The 20,009-nt window shown below is 37.1% G+C and overlaps 3 protein-coding genes and 1 non-coding gene across 5 annotated transcripts; 1 reads left to right on the top strand and 3 right to left on the bottom strand.

Annotated features, from left to right (window-relative positions):
- Window positions 1-2,641: 2,641 nt before the first annotated feature.
- Window positions 2,642-3,649, bottom strand: LOC141587415 (uncharacterized). Its single transcript, XM_074408900.1, has 3 exons — window positions 3,376-3,649; window positions 2,984-3,226; window positions 2,642-2,883 (listed from the first exon to the last, which is right to left on the bottom strand). Exons 1-3 carry the CDS (start codon window positions 3,591-3,593, stop codon window positions 2,847-2,849), a joined length of 498 nt encoding a protein of 165 aa, XP_074265001.1. The 5' UTR covers window positions 3,594-3,649; the 3' UTR covers window positions 2,642-2,846.
- A 51-nt stretch (window positions 3,650-3,700) lies between these two features.
- Window positions 3,701-3,779, bottom strand: TRNAQ-CUG (transfer RNA glutamine (anticodon CUG)). The gene has a single exon. It is a non-coding gene; the product is annotated as a tRNA-Gln (tRNA).
- A 2,216-nt stretch (window positions 3,780-5,995) lies between these two features.
- LOC141587418 (F-box protein SKIP8-like) lies at window positions 5,996-9,135 on the bottom strand. 2 transcript variants are annotated; one of them, XM_074408903.1, is made up of 4 exons: window positions 8,897-9,135; window positions 8,485-8,684; window positions 7,500-7,696; window positions 5,996-6,446 (listed from the first exon to the last, which is right to left on the bottom strand). In XM_074408903.1, the coding sequence occupies exons 2-4, from the start codon at window positions 8,677-8,679 to the stop codon at window positions 6,194-6,196; spliced, it is 645 nt and encodes a 214-aa protein (XP_074265004.1). In that variant the 5' UTR covers window positions 8,680-8,684; window positions 8,897-9,135; the 3' UTR covers window positions 5,996-6,193. The 2 variants fall into 2 exon arrangements, with proteins under 2 accessions (XP_074265004.1, XP_074265003.1); XM_074408902.1 differs by having other exon boundaries at window positions 8,485-8,801; window positions 8,897-9,132.
- A 6,640-nt stretch (window positions 9,136-15,775) lies between these two features.
- Window positions 15,776-19,133, top strand: LOC141587414 (E3 ubiquitin-protein ligase SINAT3-like). Its single transcript, XM_074408899.1, has 3 exons — window positions 15,776-16,311; window positions 17,228-17,614; window positions 18,524-19,133. Exons 1-3 carry the CDS (start codon window positions 16,093-16,095, stop codon window positions 18,869-18,871), a joined length of 954 nt encoding a protein of 317 aa, XP_074265000.1. The 5' UTR covers window positions 15,776-16,092; the 3' UTR covers window positions 18,872-19,133.
- Window positions 19,134-20,009: the final 876 nt, after the last annotated feature.

Raw genomic sequence — 20,009 nt, 5'->3', positions numbered from 1 at the left:
GTATGTGTCACCGATATTATTAACTAATTTTTTTTATTTTTTTATTGGAAGTTTCATTGGGTTATGAAGTGTTCCTCACATTTTCAATTTCGCGTATGTGTTTGTTTTGTTCTCATTTAGGTTCTACCAAGATTATTTATTGTGTTAACTCTTCCAAGGTAAATATACTTACATCTCTACGATTTGATTATCATTCCCTCTTTTTTTCATTACTTAAGGTGAAACTAACTTAATAACGATAATATTGCATAAAACAAATTCCACTATTATTGTATTACTTTTTTTTAATAGGTATGATTTATTGAAGAAAGAAGATTATATGGAGAAGTGAAATACTAAGATTGTTTAAACAACTATATTTTACATAATAACTAAAGATTGGTGACATCAACGTGGAACCGTGGATGATTAATAATTTTTTAAGCATTTATTATATATATTTTGAAATATCACAAAAAGGTGGAAAATTTGAGGGGATGACATAACATTTTTTGTATAATATTGTTTAATAGGTGAAGTATTCGGCAATAATGATCCAATTGTTGTTCAAGTTGTTGCTGCTTTAAAATTTTTAGTTCCGCAATTTATTATTGTATTAGCTTCAATTTTATGGGGGTATGAAATGTTAGTTTTGTCATAACATTTTTAATTGTGTGTTTTATGTTATTTTCAGAATTGTTGATGAAATTTTGATATCTAATTTGTGAGGATGCTCTATTTTTGGGGATCTTTGTTTGATAATATAGTTTTGTTTAATTTGATTATATGAATACTTATATTATTAATTCATTTTAGCTTGCATTATGTTACTTTAGTTTTGATAGGGTATCTTAGTATATCTAATGTATGAAATTTTAATTTCTGATAAACTGTTGTATAAAAGACTAATTGAATTTATACAATCCTTAAAACATGAAAACCGTAAATTGAATTGATCGTAGTATGTTATTGTATTAAATCACTAAAGTATTACACTAGAAACAGAACAACCCGTGAATTTCACGGGTCACAAAACTAGTTTAGATTAATATGGGTGTGTCCTTTTTTGTTTATGAATATGTTGTACGCAATATGTGTGGGTTAGCACGGACAATAAGCGATTAGACTGTCTTGTTTTTGCCAAAAGTGGTAGGCGGGGTTCAGGTCAGTTTTATTAGCTAGGGGAAGAGATGGGGTGATGTTACTGCTGTAGTGCTGTGATACGATTGATAATTGCTTGAAAAGAAAATAAAGGATGTAGCGGTCACAAATGTTCTCCATTAGGCCGAGTATCCCATGTTTGCCATGTTCACAGCATTAGCATTAGGAATTCCCTTAAACATTCCTTTTGTTAATTGTGACAGTCTCAATCATTGCATTCTGACTTTCTGTAATTCCGTAGCATTCAGCTGACAGTAGCTGTAGGTGTATCAGGATACTAAATTATGCAAACCTCTTTGATAAGTCTACTGTTGGAAATCAAATCATTTTATAGCATCCATAATATCTGGCTAGCAAGGGTGGCAGGTGCGGTGGATATGGAACCATCAAGGATAAGTGGTGATTATATTTTAACAGTTTGAACGATGGAGATGGATTGTGCAGGTATGGAGACAGAGAAACTGATACAAATGGTTGATGATTATGCTGCAAAATTGTTAGAAAAAGACAAGCAATTACTGGCTGTTTCGGTAAATCATTTCTCAGCTCTGTTCGGTATAAGATAGGTACCAAGATATCCATACATCTTGTTGTACAGACTTCCCAGAAGTTAATTGTTAAACCTGCAGACGAAGCTGTTGAACAAGTTTTCAGAACAGGAGAAGAAAGAGAATGAAGAGATTGTGGCAGATCTACTGAAGAAAGGGGGAGAAATTGTTGCACTGCAAAACGACAATGCGGAGCTCAAATGCAAAGTAGATTCCCTGCTGAATTACGCAGACAAGCTTAATGAATACTTAAATAAAAGACATGGGGGATTTGCAGATGATATACAACAGCTGCAAAAACGATTGGATTCACTAGGAACAAGGCTAGGAAAAGAGGTGCAAAAACGATTGGATTTACTAGAAACAAGGCTAGGAAACTCTAAGAAGACTATAGATCCGGTAATTTCTTATACTTATTAAATAAGAGTGAATTCTGTTGGGTAAAGATTTGCGAAAACTACAGTATTAAGCAAATCAGGGTCTGCTTATTCTCCACTTGAGGAATATTTTGTATTTTGATTAAAAGTTAAGAATCAGATGAATCAAAAAAATACATGAAATATTTCTTAAAGCAAATCAGGGTCTGCTTATTCTCCACATGAAATAATTTGTTTGAATCGGATTTCAGAATATCACTGAACGACTAAAATCTCTGGAGGAATGGAAGCAACAGCAGGCAGGGATAGAGAAGGCACTACCATCGGCGCTAGAAATCACGACTGTCACTTTATTCTGTGCAACAGCAGTAGCAACGGTGATTGGTATCACGAAGTTGATGACACAAGAATGACGAACTCTTTTGATTCCAAATCTTGGTTACTGGATTGCCTTTATCGTGGTCGGGATCTTTCTTTTTCGTAATAGAACATACCTTGGGTAGGATTTTGAGAGATAAATTTGAGAAGATGAATGTAAGTAGTGGATGTAACTACATAGCTTGTGGATACCTTGGGTAGGATTAATGATTTTGCAAGACAGAAATTACAATGTCCTTTCTTTCTAGATTGATTTCGGTAGCATATCATATATGCTTTGTTCTAGGCAGAGAATCAATTTGTAACATATATATGGAGTTGTATTGCATTTTACAATATTATAACCCTCGGAATAGGGAACTTTTTCATTCTAAGGAGCCATTTCGTCATTCATTTGACCTCGCTAACTCTTGAATTGCTTTCTGTTCTTCCCTTTCTTCCTGTAAATAGCATCACAGGTTTACAAGTGAGATTACTAGGGTGGGTGGGGTCCCTCCCTCATCTAAGCAATTGTAATGATAATTGATATACATACATTACCTTGTCTCTGAGTCATCAGAATCATATATAGAAGCACCTCCTTTTCCCCTTCCAAATGCAACCTCATCCAAGCTTTGACCACGCCGCCTATAACTTCCACCAGAAGCAACAAAACCAGGACAAGGTCTATAAGCCTTAATCGGCCACCAACCGAAACCTGGAAACGTAGCGATGCCACCTTGTATCCTACCCTCCCCATTGCACCCACTTTCTATCTGCTCCTTACCACATCCCTTACATCCACTGCATTTAATCAAGGACTTTAATAAGGACACTTAGCTTTATCAGCCTAACGCCCGTATTGTCATGCACAAATTTTACAGCTTCTAAATTAGATTCTATGGACTGCATTACAGTATGAAGTAAAGATTAGAATAAGAAAAAGAGCATACTTGAAAGGAAGGGAATCAGAGTTGGCAGGATCAGTAGGGGAAGAAGGAAGACCTGAATCTTGGGCTTGAACGACTGAAGTCGACGAAAGACGTGTAAAAGAAGCGAGGTGGCAACTGGTGAAGCTGAGTTGGGAGAATTGAGAAGAGGAGTTGGTATGGAAATGGTCGGACAAGAAGAAGAGAGAAGGAACTGTTGGTGATGATAATATTGTCTTCATTACTCCTCTAAAACTCCTCTCTGTCCTTTGCCTCAGGATTTTGTTTAGATAGTTAGATATGGTTACTTTTTATTCTGTTTAGAAAAATAATATATGCCAAAAAAATAAGGTTCCACCGAGACTTGAACTCGGGTTACTGGATTCAGAGTCCAATGTCCTAACCACTAGAGTCTAGACCATGGAACCATTTTATTGCTCATTTACTTAATTTGTGAAATTTATCTTCAGCTTACGTATGAAATTTATAATAAATTTGCACCAAATAAAAGTTAATAATATCCAGGGGCGGATCCAGGAATTTGAAGTTTAGTGGGCTTAATACAGAATTTCCTTAGCAAAAAAATTCCTTAACAAATCAGTAACAGCCATTCCCGCCATGTGAAAAAATTGACACGGGCATAGGAAATTTTGTGGCTATGGATGGTCCAAAGTCCGTAGCAAATGGAATATAGATTAGTTCGTACTCCCTAGCAAATAAATGTTTGGGACGGATTATCAGTCCCTAGCAAAATATCCGTAGCTAATGGCCTATTTTTTAGTAGTTTGAAAACAGGCCCCAGTTAGTGCTCTTGATATGTATGAAATGTCAAACAAGATATAACAATTATCTTATCCTCTAAGCACCAGCACTTCCATGAATCCCATCCCTAGCCATTCTAGTACAAGCAATCAAGTATGTACAGAGGCGAGTCCATCAATAAAAACACTTATGTTTTAAAATTGTCTCTTTATACAAATTTTTCATAATGTCAGTAATTAAACTATGGAACAAATCAAAGGCAAAATGTGCAACATAACTTGGCACTAAAGTAAGTAAAGTACTCAATATGAATCTCTAAATTTATACTCCGTTACGGCAAGAAAAGTGGCTACTGATTTATTTATTAAATTGTGATAGTTTATGGTGATATTTTATCAATTTTACACTTAGACTGATATGAACGTCTTAAGGAAGACCAACTGATTTATTTATTAAATTGTCCTCGGTTATTTAAATAAGACGGTTTCACACTTTCACTTATTGATAGAGAATACATACTTGTGTGTCTAATGAACACCCTATCAAAAATACTCCACATCAACTTATTATGATTGTTTTTAAATAAAGATAAATAAAGATAATTTATTATATCCAATCATTTGTACCACCTTCACAACTCCCATTTACAACACACATACATTTACTTTCGACTTAAACCAAACGAGCCACCTTCACACGGACCTATCCGTCTTAAATAAGAAATAGATCAAATAGATAGATGAGAAAGAAATTAGAAGGATAAGGAATGATAAAATATTGTCTTATCTATTTATATCGGATAGCACATGATCGATTTTATTCTTAACATGAATATGATAGATTGATTGTTAAGGAGATTAATTTCGAAAAGAAGAATTACAGACCAAACTCGAAGCTTTAAGGATGCAAATTGTGGCTATTGTTTGGCCCACCCAAACAATCAAACATGATGTTAATTATAAAAAGCATGCATTTGTTTTATGTTAATTATAAAAAGCATGCATTTGTTTTCGCTAACTCTCTACACTTGTGTTTAGTGAAGAAAGAAAGCCCAACACCTACAGGAGCATCCAAGCCCAACACTTAACTTAGCATTCTAACTTAGTGAATTTTTTCTTTTTTCATGGGTTGGGCTCAAGCCCAGACAGCCCTTGCAATAGATCCGCCCCTGATAATATCATAGAAGTGTTTTTTCAAAACATTACATTACAGTAAATGAGAATTGTAAAGCTCATAATATCAACCAAGTATTTTAATAATTAGACATGTCAACTTTATGTTTTATGTTCATATGTAAACTTACGGTAGAAATTAATTTCGGTTCGCCTAAAGTTAAATTGTAAAATGTAAATGGAGTATGAAATTTATTCACAAAGCATTTACTCCTAGGTAGCATTTCTTTTAGGGGTTGCATTTCTAGAGCGGTAGTATTGTAGTAACATCTCTTGCACTTATTTTTGGTGGAAGCACAAGGCCGATTATGATCCTAATAGGACTTTAACAACTAAACTAGTTGACACTTGACATCTGCACATCACTTGCGCTTATAATGTGAGATATCCGAAAGGGGACGTCTGTATTTGTTAGTACCACTGTCCACTGGTCCAAGGACTGGTCATGACCAGCTAACTATGAGAATACGAGACTGGCCCTGTTACATATCGCTCAAGTCTGGCAGATTCCATCCAGGTAGCTTTCAGCGTCAGTGAGGCGCTGAGATGGCCAGAAGAATAAGTGGAGGTTCAAATCACCTATCGACTAAAGTTGAACATATACAAACTGCATTGCTGACAGCAGGTAAATGCACCAGCTCTCAGATTTACCTATCAACTTCTACGTCATTTCTAGAGATTGAACACAATGATGAAAACATACAACATGAATGGAAGTGCCAAAACTCAATGGCATATTACGGCGATGCCTCTTCAAGTGACACAGCTGCCAAAACTGAGGTTGTAAATACATTGGGATCATTCAAATGAAAGCAATACCTTTTCCAACTAATTTCTCACAAAAGATAATAGCTTGCACTATTTCCAGTTAATACTAAGTTGATATTATTTACTTCCTTCTACGCTGCTCATGCATGCACAATCTGCAGACCAGCAATCAGCTCCACTGAGCAATGGTGATGGACCATGAACCATCTTCCCTCATGATACTCAAACACATTTGTCACATTGTACACCTTGGATTCCATGTTGTCATAGGTTTTCATAGTAACCCAAGCCATGTCCGACATAACCCTAGCTCGCACATCACGAACCTGAAAACCCTCCGCTTGTTGTTGCCAATTAAATGTAATTCGCCAACTGTCCATAACTGCAGTATATCTGGAATTCGATAAATCAGGGATCAGCTTTCAGAAGTTCAATCCAGAGACTTAAACATAGTGGCATCATGCTTAGTACAGGCCATAAAGATAAACTGATTGTGTGTTTTTGCATTGGAAATATCAAATAATGGTTCTTTCAAATCACAGGCAACACCAACATCAACATCAAGTATAAACTTTAAAGAAGACGAAGCCTACTCCTTTGGTTCTGAAAACAATCAGGAGCATTCACAAATCAACCTGTAACCACTTGCTCTTTGGCTATGTAACATGGTCAAATAACGCAAATTGGCACACTAAATTCTCATCACATTCTTTAGTAGCAAAGTAGGAGTTGGTGGATGCAATTGTGGAGCAATTCATTAACGTCAAAACAGTTTCTTTGTGTTTTTATCACTGGGGTAAAAGTGTAAAACTACAGTCAACCTTCTATCTCGCCATCTGTGGGAACGTTTGAGACATTGGGAGTTGAGGCAATAGCGCTGTTGGAATAAATTTAAGATACAAGTAGGCATTAAAGAAGCCAGTAGAAGAGGATCTGCCTAAGCATAATTATAAGTGTGGCTCCAAGATGGTAGGAAACGGACAAGGAGGGGGGATCCAGCGTCCTTATATTAGGTAATACTCAAGAGGGGGTTGGAAGGAGAGTAAAGAGAATTAGAGGTGGCCAATTTTCTCTCTATCTCTTAATAAATCAAATCCTATCCAGGGACAAGAAATTTGGAAGGAAACTCTTTTCACCCCTTAATCAACCCTTTTCTTCTTTCTTTCTCCCTCCCATCATTCTACCACAAAGGGACAAAGATAGGTAGTCAACTAAAATACTAATGTTTACCACAGACAAGTTCAAAGTAAAAGGGTATTGAACAAACTACACCAAACATGTCAACAGTTAGTAGTATTAGCCAACTACTAGGCCTTAAGGGGAACACAAACCAAATATGACAACGCAACAAGGAGGTGCAGGTGGCTAGAGGAGGGATGAAAGCATTTGAAACATTGAACTAACTCAAACAATATAGTTCCGTAAGCAAACACAAAGGCAATATACCCTGACAAAATCTCTCCTGCATCATGTACACACTTCACATAATCTGCATTAAGCCAGAGACGACTCATAGCTGCAAGCGATCTTTCTCTGATGATGTTAAAAAATTCTGCATTGACATTCACAATGGCTCTTGTAGCTGCATAGTAAGCCTTCCACCCATTAGCTGGTCTGAGAGTATCTTGCTCCACAGTAAAATCCTGAATGACCCACAAACGTGAATTCAAGCATATGCATACAAACAACAAAAGCTGCTGATTTTTTGACAAATCACTCACCCGTATGAAAATGAATTGGCTATAAAGCAATATCATCATGCACGAGCGATATTACCACTAGGTTGATCATAAAAACTGAAAACAGCATAGCCACCTAGCCAGTATAGGATGTACTAATACAACACAAATATCAACATCAGTGATTGGGAGGAAAAAAACCCTACAAAACTACACTAGCACTTCAGTGCAGGCTCATGAATCTAGGGTGGCCTTAATGCCACGGAGAATATTAGTGTAGTTACACACTTACACAAAATAGCACTACTCAATCACTCAGAATGCCAGTGGCTGAGTATTTGTTATCCGTCACAATATGCACGGCCTAAATCTAGTCAAGAAGCTCAACTTACAATTCAAATGCACCAGCAGTAAATCAGTACGGCCGAATACTATAAGATCACACACTCAAACGTGGTACTCATCCGTAGGTAGCCAAAAGGACCCAAGCTTCTACGAGTATCCAGCTAAATCAGATACATAAGCATCGTCAACTAACAGACAATCCCAAATTCTAACAAAACTTTGGCCTCCGGCAAAAGATTCTACTCACGCAATTATTAACATTAGATGATAGTGATGTTCCTGGCACATATAACCGCAATATAACCCGAAAGAATCAGAATTACACAACAATATAAGTATAAAATGAAGGAGTTATATCCGCTTCCTATGCTAATTGGCGAGGCCTAGTCGAAAATAGGGGAGAATACCTTGTGATAAAGAATTTTCCAGGCATCATCATCATTAGCAGCCTTACGCATAAGAGAATTAGTCATTGAAAGACGACAGAGACTCTGATAATCCAAATAACTGAGAGCGTGCGTCGTAATCTCCGGTACTAACTGCTCCATTATCGACGCGCCTGTCTGCTTCTCTGCCGAAACGACACCGTTCGCCATCGCCATAGCCGCTGTTGAATTACAAGTAACAGACCTCAAAACGACGCAGGAACAGGTACGATTGCATACACGATAATCAGTCAAAAACGACGCCGTTGTAAATGAGTGAGCGACAACAGTGAAGAAGGCTACAATACAAATTAAATAGAAATTTAGGATGAACAGTGAAGGCAGCTAAATTATAATTATTGTTAAGAAGACATTAATTAAATCTTAAACGTACCTGAAAAATCCCTAAGATTTATGGGAAAATAATTGGTGAAATTGGGGATTTTGACTGGAAATAATGAAAGTAACCCAGAAAACCCTTGAAACCGTCTTCTTTCAACTGGATTTCACGAGGAGACCAAAAAGGAGAAAAGAGAGCAAAGGATGGGTGAGTGATCGATCTGTGAATAAATTTTTTTTTTTTCTTTTGCCACGGATCAAACCTAGCTAGACCCAACGGCCAACGGGTTTAGCACATGTTCTTGAGACGGTTTTAGATAAATGTTATAAGGGGTTGTTTGGTTGATCAAGGAACTTAATTTTCCTAGGAAAATACAATTTATGGGAATTAAGTTCCCTCATCCAATTCGGATGAATTTCGGAAAAGTGTTTGGTTGCTCATGTAGGAATTAAATTCCACAGGAACTTCCAATGACCAAGGGGGGAGTAGGTAAGCAACTTCCCACATCATGTAGGCATTGGAAGTTTCTGGGACCCTTAGGGTTTTTTTGTCAGAAACTACCTTTTATTTAAGGTCATCTGTGAATAACTACCTTTTATTTTATTTTTTGCTTTCAACTACTTTTCATTTCTTCATTTTGCAAAAAAACTACTCCCTCCGATTCACTGTGATCTTCCACATTACCTTTTGGGGAGATTTTAAGAGGAAGGAGATTTGTGGTGGAAAATGGAGGAAAATGAAAATAAGAGAGAGAATGTGGGGTCACAAGTCATAAAAACCACAAATAATAGACTAACAAGGAAAGTGGAAGAACTTAGTGAATTTGCCATTTTCGGAATTGTGGAACATCTTAGTGAATAGGAGGGAGTATCAAAAAACCACTTTTGGCGGAAAAAATCAACTTTCTGGCGTTGATTTACCATTTCATGTTGAACCTAACTCTTTATAATGACGATAAGGATTGATTCAACCCAACATTAATCACCTCAATTTGTCTATCTCTTACCGAATCAAAGTCCTAATCACCGAAACAAAATCATCATTGATATTAATTATCTTAACCGGGTAAATGATTCTTCAACAATAATGATCTATTATATATGGCCTTATTGGCAAAATTACCTCCTAGATAGTGTTAGCTATTCGAAAATAATCATGGATTCACTCTTATGATCACTTATATGCTACTATCTCATTAGTTTTCTTATACCCACCATCTGTCCATGAAGAGAGAAAGAAGGTACTTTAATATGACTTAGATGGACAGTAGGTTGATAAATCATGAGTAGTTTATAAGGTTGTTGAAATGTATGGGTGAAGGTGAAAGTGGTAGTAAAGGTGACGACGGAGATGGAGATGGAGATTGAGATGGTTGATGCGTTGGTATTGCTTTCAACAAAATTTTGATAAGGTGTTGGACATGGAGAGAAGCTTTTTCGGGTTTTGTTGGGTGAACAAAGGAAGAAATATGGGTTATATGTGTGAAAAAAGGAGAAAAGAGCAAGTCAACGCCGGAAAGTTGACTTTTTTTCGCGGGAAGTGGATTTTTGGTAGTCTTTCGCAAAATGAAGAAATAAAAAGTAGTTGAAAGCCAAAAATAAAATGAAAGATAGTTGTCACAAATGATCCTAAATAAAAGGTATTTTCTGACAAAAAACCCTAAATGTTATTCTAAATGGGTAAATTAAAGACGGTTTTACATTATTTTGGTTTTACTCTTGTTTCTTAAACTAGGGTAGATCCCGCGCAAAAGCGCGGTTTTTTAGATCGTTTTGTATATAGGTCTTAACAATTAAAATAGTTGTATTTAACTGTAAAACTAACAATTTTTTTTTTTTGAAGAGAACCCCGGAGGTTCTACTGCATTACTATTAAATCAAAATTAACAGCATCGTTCGCGATCAAAGGTAGATCCCCCGACCAAACAAACTTACCAACTACTCTAGGGACAGGATGGGCTAAGCATGAGCCACCCCATTGTTCAAACGATGAGTAAAAGACCAAACAACAGAATTGAAAAAAGAGCATAAAGAAAAAATGTCCGCTAAAACTAAATCAAACACGCTTCTGCCAGGACGGGATTTTCGCAGAGCTTCCACCACTTGTAGACAATCGCTTTCCACAATAATCTTTGTATGACCTCTTCGACGAGCTTCCTTGACTCCCTCCAAGACCGCCACAGCCTCCGCAATTCGAACCTCCCACAGTTGTTCCAAAACCAAAGTCGCCCCCCAGATCACCCGACCACGACCATCCCTACACACCATTCCCAAATTCACGCCCATTCCTTCGTGTACCCCCGCGTCGACATTGATTTTCACATACCCTTCCGGAGGAGCCACCCAACCTTTCCTCGCCTTTTCCCTTCCCCGAACTCCCTCATCTTCCCGACTGCTCTTCTTCACGTAGCCCCCTCCCTCAATTTCCTCCATGACAACTCTTATCCTCTTCACCACACCACATGGATCCACTTCCCGCAGCTCAAAAACAACCTTGTTTCGATGTTCCCACAAAGCCCAGCAACCCACCATGAACCATCCACACTCCCGTGGCCCAAACACCTTCCACCGAGATTCAATCCAATCTCTCACACTCCCTCCTCCCACGTCCTCCTCCTCACTCGTCAACCCCAGTTCCTCCCAGACCCTTTGAGCCACCCCACAATCCCGGAAAAGATGTGCACTCGATTCAAAACAAGAATTACAAAAGGAACAAAAAGAAGACTCACCTCGAACTCGAGAAGCGATGTTTGCCCTTGTTGCTAAAGCTTCGCTGCACAGCTGCCAAAAGAAGAGCTTCACGCGAGGCCAAACCGGGATTTTCCAGAGCCTAGTCCAGAGCCATTTCTCTTTCTCCCAATTTGAAGCACCCCCGATCTCCAGAAAATCACTCCCTCCCACCAACAGACGATACGCCGACCTGACAGAGAACACTCCATCTCTTTCCGCACTCCAAAACCAATCGTCACAAGTAGCGGTCTCACTGAGTCGAATGTTCTTGATTCTCTCCCCTTCGAAACTCAAGAAAAGACTATCCACCAGCTGCTCATTCCACGAACGTCCTCCTTCGCTCAACAGACCCGCCACCATCATTCCTTCAAAACCCGGGGGCTGGGGTGAAATAACCCGTCCCAGCTGATTCGCCTCCACCCAAGCATCCCCCCACACTCGTGTCGAAAGGCCGTCCCCAATACGCCGTCTGAGCCCCAAGCCTAGAGTTCCTTTCGCCTCATAAATACTCCTCCAGGTATAGCTAGGATTATTACCAATGTTTGACGACAAAAAATCCCCATTTGGGTAATATCTAGCCTTCATGACTCGAGCCCATAAACTCCCCGTCTCCGTAGTGAGCCTCCATGCTTGTTTGCTTAGTAAGGCCAAGTTAAACAGCTTGAAATCTCGAAAACTCATGCCGCCCATACCCTTCGGTTGACAAAGCTTACTCCACGAGACCCAAGAAATACCTCTTTTCCCCTCCTCGTGCCCCCACCAAAATCTCGACATCATCCTCCGCAGCTCCTCACAAAAATTGACGGGAATTTTGAAAATACTAATAACGTAGGTAGGGAGTGAATTGGCAACAGCCTTTAAGAGAACCTCCTTACCAGCCCTAGACAAGATTTTTCCACGCCAACCTTCCAACCGTTTACTCAGCTTGTCCCGAAGAATATTAGTTAGCACTTTCTTTGACCGCCCCACCACCGTAGGCAACCCCAAATAACGCTCTTGTTCCTAGACTTCAATAATGCCCAACCTCGTTATTAGCAGTTTATGTGAGACTATTTTTTCTAAAAAAGTTATTTATAAAAAATAAGATTTGTCGATTTAACGTAAACAGCTTATAATTTTCTTTATCCATATAAAACATTTTAGTGAATTGTACAACTATTATTGTAATTTCTGTTAGAATATGCGAAATAAAAAAAATATAAAGAAAAAGGTGGAATACATAAACTAAATTAATAATGTGAGTAAATTGTGTATATGTACATATATGAAGAAATTGTTTAATAATATAAGTCAAAATATTAAGACCAATTATGGAAGTTTTGTTTGAGGAAAATTCAATTATGGAAGTTTTATTATTTGAGAAGATATTCAATTACATTATATATACTCATAGAATAACTTCCTAAATTAAGATCTAACTTATAGCTAAAACACTTTAGGCGGGAAAACTCCAAACTTTTCCTAATCTTTTAGTAAAAAAAAAGGATTTTTAATTTTTAATTTTTTGTTTTGATAAGTTCGGTTTAATATGAGTAAGGGTAAGGCCGGTCCGAACTCCAAACTAAATACATTGAAATAATATGTGTTTTTCTAACTTATTCTTTAAAAATTTATGAAATAAGGGTATATTTTTCAAGAAAAAGATAAATTATATTCAATGACTATTGTTTATTATTATTTTTTAATTAGTTTTGGAGCTTATCTTCAACAAACTTTCAATCAAACTATAGTTAGTGACCTAACTGATTATGGTTAGGTGGTTAGAGAATCTGTTATAAATACTGATAGTCTCAATCATCGTAACTTACTTTTGATATTTGAAAAATACTGAGAATTCAATAATACAAACTTTATACATAATTCGTCTTATGTTCTTATTACATTCAATCTCTCTTCATACCTTCATCTCCATTACTTCATATCTTCATCTTATCTTCAACAAACTTTGAGCCTAAAAGAAAAAGTGTACTCCCTCTGTCCCGGTCATTTGTTGTCAACCGAATCCCCTACTAGACGCCGTGCCTCAACCACACAAGTCCCTCCGTGACTCAAGCCATTAATGTGCACATCTTTATTGGAGTGGGAAGGTCCAAGAGGCGACTCAAGCGTAAGACGGTCTCTCAACCATCTTACATCTCCTCAACAACAATACATCCTCAACATATATGATAGTAACAAATACATGAACTACACCTAACATATCATAATCATCCTCTTAATGATGTGATTAACCATTAAACATGTTATAATGCAAATGCCCTAATTATATGAGACTAACTACAACATCAACATAAACACCACATTATTGAAATCGAGTAGGATTAACCCAGCTTCTAGCAATCTCCTAAAGCTACTTGGATCTGGACCGAAACCGCGTCATCCTATACAAATCCATAATAACTATCACAATGTATCCTATACTAGTTTCTACTACAAAATCCTTTATTATCACCCCTTAATTACCTTTATTACACATACCAATTATTACTCAATTACCCATAACGAATTTTCCCAAAAGTTAGGGTTTAAAAGACTAGAAAAGGGTAGATCTTTACTTACTAGGTGAAGGAGATGAAGAGGAAGGTGGAAATTCTAATCCAAGCTTTAATCCCAAGTAGTAGGTGTTTGTGAGGGTTTATAGAGAAGAGAGAGAGTTTGGAGATGTAAGGGGGAAAGATAGAAAAGAATTTAGGGTTAGGAAAGAAAGGGTTTAAATCCCGTGTTCTGAAACAGCGTCACTCGACCGAGTGCCGAGTCCATTCGGTCGAGTGGACTTACTCGACCGAGTAATACTCTACTCGGTCGAGTATACTCTTCACTCGACCGAGTGGGCCCACTCAACTCTATTTGGTCTAATCTAGGTTTAGTGTAAGACTATCCTTCCCTCCCGAGTGATCTCTTATCGGTCTAATGGTCCTCTCACACGTCCCAAGGTCTAAGTACGAGTTCCACAATGGCCGGGTATTACAGCTCATGCCCCGTCTCGAAGCAAATTTGGGACGCTATAGGTATCGACATTAATTGTACCTCGTTTTATAATCCTCCTTTTTTTATTTGGTTATCCATGAATTCCAGCAACGAGGTCACTACTTCCGAGCAAGATTGATCGATTTATTTTGCTATTACCTGTTGGTGGATTTGAAAATGGAGAAACAATGTCGTGTTCGGAAGAGACAACGAAAATCCGATTAATCCACGAGTATTTCTTTATCAACAATTTGAGACGACAAAAAAAGCTTTCGACATGTTAAATATACTAATACCGCAAGCTAGAAATCCTCACGTGGAATTTTTTGTTCGATGGAACCCCTCACCTCACGGTGGCCTTTACTTAACACGGATGGAGTCTCTAAAGGAAATCCCGGTTTGGCCGGTGGTGGTGGACTGGTGGAATCTACAGAGACCGAAACGGGTAATTTTATCACAGCCTATTATTTTTCGTGTGGAATATGTACCTCTATGAAAGCGGAATTATTGCCTCTTCTAACCGGTTTAGAACGAGCTAAAGCTATCGGGTTAACAAAGTCCTTGTTAATATGGACAACAATCCTTGTGTTAGGCTTATCATGGAAGAGCAGCTACTCAGTAATAGTCTCAAATTCATCGTCAAACTTGCAAAAATTTGATACAAGAAGCGAGGTGGATAGTCAAGCTGAAACACACTTATGGAGAAGCTAATAGAGTTGCTGATTTCTTAGCAAATTATGGGGTCACCTCGAGCTTCTTCCCTACGCACCTAGATGCTCCTCTTACCGAGCTACTTCCGATCCTTCGGGAGGATATTTTTGGGGTCGCTATTGCTCGTGTAATAGCAAATAATTAATTCCTCGGGACTTTGCCTCTCAATTGTACCAAAATAAAATAAAATAATTTACTCTTTTATATTATAGGAGTACACTATAAAACAATTTTTCGTATAAAAATTTCACCTTTTCCCCAGTTAATGTATTATACAACTGGTTATTCAATATAGTTGAGCTTTGTTACAAAGTTGTCGAGCTTTGTAAACAAAATTATCGAGTTATGGTACAAAATTATTGAACTTAACAGAATAATTATTAAACTCAATAACTTCGTAAAATAGCTCAATAACTTGTAAAATAGCTCAACAACTATGTGCTCAACAAATTTGAGCTGGTTGTACAATGCTAATATACAACTGATTGTAGGATATTATTTGTGCATTTCCCCCCTTTAAAATTCCAAGGAAACGACAACAAACTTGAACAACGCAAGACATATTCTCCCTCCCATTCTCTCAACCTGCTCATCCTCCTAATTAATCTTCCTTTTCTAAAAAACAATTAAAAATCGAATTCAATAAACAGAAGATTATCCCTCTTTTGTTGTCCAGTTCAATTATTCAACCAACCCCATTATTATAATTTGGCAAATCCCAAATTAATCAGACAAAAAAGTTTCAATCTTTTTGAGTTTTTAGTTAATGGGTATGCACTAATTTTGTTAAAGGAGGATAAAAAAAGGCAGAAAAAAAGGAGAAAAATTGAGGAGAGGAAGAAGATGGAGGAGGAGAAGATTGAATGTGTATCAACAATAATATCAGAGAGATCATATGAGGCAGATGTTAATTACCCTCCTAATCATTTTCATAATCATAATAATCAATCTTCAAAGTATAGGAGGAAAACTACTTCTAGTGTTATTTCTTCAGCTAATACTGTTATTGAACTCCTTGAATGCCCTGTTTGTGCCAATTCTATGTACCCTCCTATCCACCAGGTTCATTTCCCTTTTTTATTGGTTCTGGTTGATGCATTGAATTGTTTGAGGATTGCGGAATTTGATGATTTTTATTGCTTCTGGTTGATGCATTGAATTGTTTACAATTTTCATTTTCTTAAAAATAATTTGTTATCTTTTCTGGGTATGAAGGGAACAAGAGGATAACTTGTGTATGTTGGCTTCAAATTCGGAGTCATATTACCAAAAATTAGATTATACTCCCTCCGTCCCAATTATTTGTATACTTCTGTTCTTCTTCGTGACGGGTATTTTAATCAAAGGTAGACAAATGAATAGGACTAAGGGAGTATCTCGGAATGTTGAAGGAAAGGTGGTCAAGTGAGCTTGTGGTAGGGAAGAAAAGGAGTCAACTTTAGAGTAAAATGTTGATGTGCATAGTGATATCTTGTTATGGTTTGTCTTCCTATAGATTTAAGGGACCTAAAATGTTTCCACTCTTGTACACTCTGATACCATGTCAAGAAACTATCTCAACCAAAAGCTTAAGCTTATGGTTGGAGTTCCAAGATCAGTTTTATACTCTAACAGTAGAAGATAACGAAACGAGCATTATCTGTTTGATAACTATATACTTGCGCGATTGTGACACTAAACTAACTGCAACTTTTGTGAATAGAATTATTCTTGTATTAAATAAGTAGTGTATTATGTTAAGTCCTTGGTAAATACTTTTAGTTTTGGTGTAAAGGGAGCCACAAAGGCAGAATTGAATTTAACAAGATCTGAATTAAGTCCTGAGTACTAATGCTCCTTACTTTACCGGTTTATCTAGCTAACACCTTTGGAAATATCTGAGTTATGGGATGTCAGTAGTTGTGCCTAATAGTTGATGAGTTCAATATTTACCTAAAAGCATATTTTTACGAAACAAAAAAACTTGTCGTTATTGCAGTGCCATAATGGACACACAATTTGTTCAACATGTAAAACGAAGGTTCACAATCGATGCCCCACTTGTAGACAAGAGCTCGGAGAAATCAGATGTCTGGCATTAGAGAAGGTAGCCGAATCTCTTGAGCTTCCATGCAAATATAGATCACTAGGTTGCGCGGAAAGTTGTCCGTACTATGGGAAAGTCAAGCATGAAGCGCTTTGTAACTTTAGACCATTCAATTGTCCATATGCTGGTTATGAATGTTCAGTTGACGGGGATATACCATTCCTGGTTTCTCATCTGAGAGATGATCATAAAGTGGATATGCATGCTGGTTGTACATTCAATCATCGCTATGTTAAGTCTAATCCCCTTGAAGTTGACAATGCTACCTGGATGTTAACGGTAAGTTGCAGTTCTGCTTCTATTTTTCACTTTTCTTGTTCCGTTAGATGTATCTATGAGCACACTACGTTCTCAGCAATTACTGAAAATCAACAATATTTCAATTACGAATAGATAATTTGTTCAAAAATTTGAGAGTTATATTGAAGATATGTGTTTGGATTCTCGGAGTAAGATTACACATTAGTGCATATCATATTGGGAATTTGCTAGTGTTTGGATACTCCCACCTGATCTTGTTTTACTTATATGCAAGTCTGAAGTCTCAAATGGCGATTTAGCTTTGTGGTTACGCAATAGACTTTAAAAAGCATTAGCTACATACCGAATTGAAGTGATTACCTGTTCCAGTTTAGAATGATCTCAGTTAATCTGTGTGTTGAATTTTCTGACATTTTACTTGTACTGAAGTTTACCATTACATGAAGGATTCAGTAATGTAAATAAAAGTTGGAACACCTAAACTGACCCGATTTTACACGTTATTTTCGGTTCAGCGTTAAGCCTGTTTTGTCATTTCAGGTTGGAATGTTGGATTTCAACATGTTTTAACTTTTACGGACCAGGTTAATTTTTGACCATTTTAGTAGGGGTATGGGGAAATCAAAACTTCAAAAGTGCTTTAACTACAGTGTACAAACAAAGGGTTGCCGTGATTTAACTTGATTAGCATAAAATATTTCGTGTGGTAGAGTGGCGAAACTCAGAAGTGCTCTAAGTACGAAGTATAACAAAGGGTTAATACTTAGATTTAGTATGATTAGCATTTAACATTCACTGTAATAGAGCATGACTTATATCACATGTCGTTTCGAACTAGATATTGACAATCATGGCTTATGCTTTCAATTTGATGATTATACAAAGGTTTCATATTGTTTTAATTCATTTACTGCTCTCATGTATCAGGTTTTTCAATGTTATGGCCACTATTTTTGTTTACACTTCGAAGCTTTTCAGCTTGGCATGGCTCCGGTTTATATGGCATTTCTTCGGTTCATGGGTGATGAGACTGAGGCTCGAAAGTATAATTATAGCTTAGAGGTAGGTGGATATGGGAGGAAAATGTCGTGGGAAGGAACCCCACGAAGTATTCGTGATACTCACAGAAAAGTAAGAGACAGTCACGATGGTCTAATTATACAACGTAAGTTAGCACTTTTCTTTTCCGGAGGAGACAGGAAGGAGCTCAAGCTGCGCGTTACTGGAAGAATATCAAAGGACCAGAACTCTGACTTTTCGGTGAACCTTGTATGAGATGGGTCTGACATGTAAAACTCTCCCGAATGCTCATCAATCCTCATTTGGTTATTTAGCTAATGGCTGGTCTTACATGTTAGCTCGTCTCATATATAATCAGGTCTCAACTTTTTCCCGCACTCATGAGTCTGTGTCTTTCGAGCAAATCATGGAAAATGTTGAAGTAGGCAATAGTGTTTCGAGCAAATCATGCATCTGTAATGAGAATGACTCTGAGGCGTATGAGTTATGACCTAAGTAAGTTTTGTAAGGCACAAAATCTGCATTTTGTTACACATTGCTCCTTATTTGCTGCAACCAAATGAAGTTTAGATTGAGCATTGGTATTCCATTTTGGCTGTGAACACAGAAAAGTAGCATAGGAGGAATGTGACTTTAAAAGTCGCTCAAGGAAGTTGTTTATTCCCTTATTATAGCGTAAAATCGTAAATGTACACTACTAGTGATGTAGAATGAAATTTGTGGCTTGCGGCCCTCTTTCGAAATCCGCGAATTTTTTCCCTTTGGTTTTCACTTTTCAGTTCAATTTTTGTACGAACTAGTTCCGTTTCCCTAATGCAGAAAGTGGTTTAAGATCACAACTGAGTAGCTCCGACTCTCTTTTCTCGCAATGCTTAAAATGTGGAAACTTTGAACTTGCGCGCGCTCCTCAAATGAGTTTGGTGTGGTGGACTGAGTAATCAATAGCTTTATTGTGCCTCAACAGAAATTAGGATCATCGCCAAAACAGATCATCACTAATCTTTTTATATACAGTACATTGGTTTACAATGATGGCAAATCAACACCAATAAAAGGTTTTCTCAAAAAAAAAAACACCAATAAAAGGTTATAAACTCATAAACAGGTGGACTCTCAAAAACTACCTTATTACCTTCCTTTAAGGCTAAAGCACTCCATAATTATTATAATTTATTATGTCTCGATTCTTCAGCTTTTGTGAAGCCAAGATAGATACTCCGTATATAACTATAGTAAATTCAATATAGCAAATTTTAATTTGTTATATAACCTAATGTAAATTCGATAGTCCAATACTGAAATATTTATTTCTCATAAAAACAACGAATTTATTATAGAACCGTTTTGTTATATGACTTGTATTGCTAAATTCTACTCCAAAAGTGTCCGACAA

This window comes from Silene latifolia, chromosome 6 (genome assembly GCF_048544455.1).
Source record: "Silene latifolia isolate original U9 population chromosome 6, ASM4854445v1, whole genome shotgun sequence".
NCBI lineage: Eukaryota > Viridiplantae > Streptophyta > Magnoliopsida > Caryophyllales > Caryophyllaceae > Silene > Silene latifolia.
Note: the sequence above shows the minus strand (reverse complement) of the source record. Positions and strands in the feature narration are given on the sequence as shown.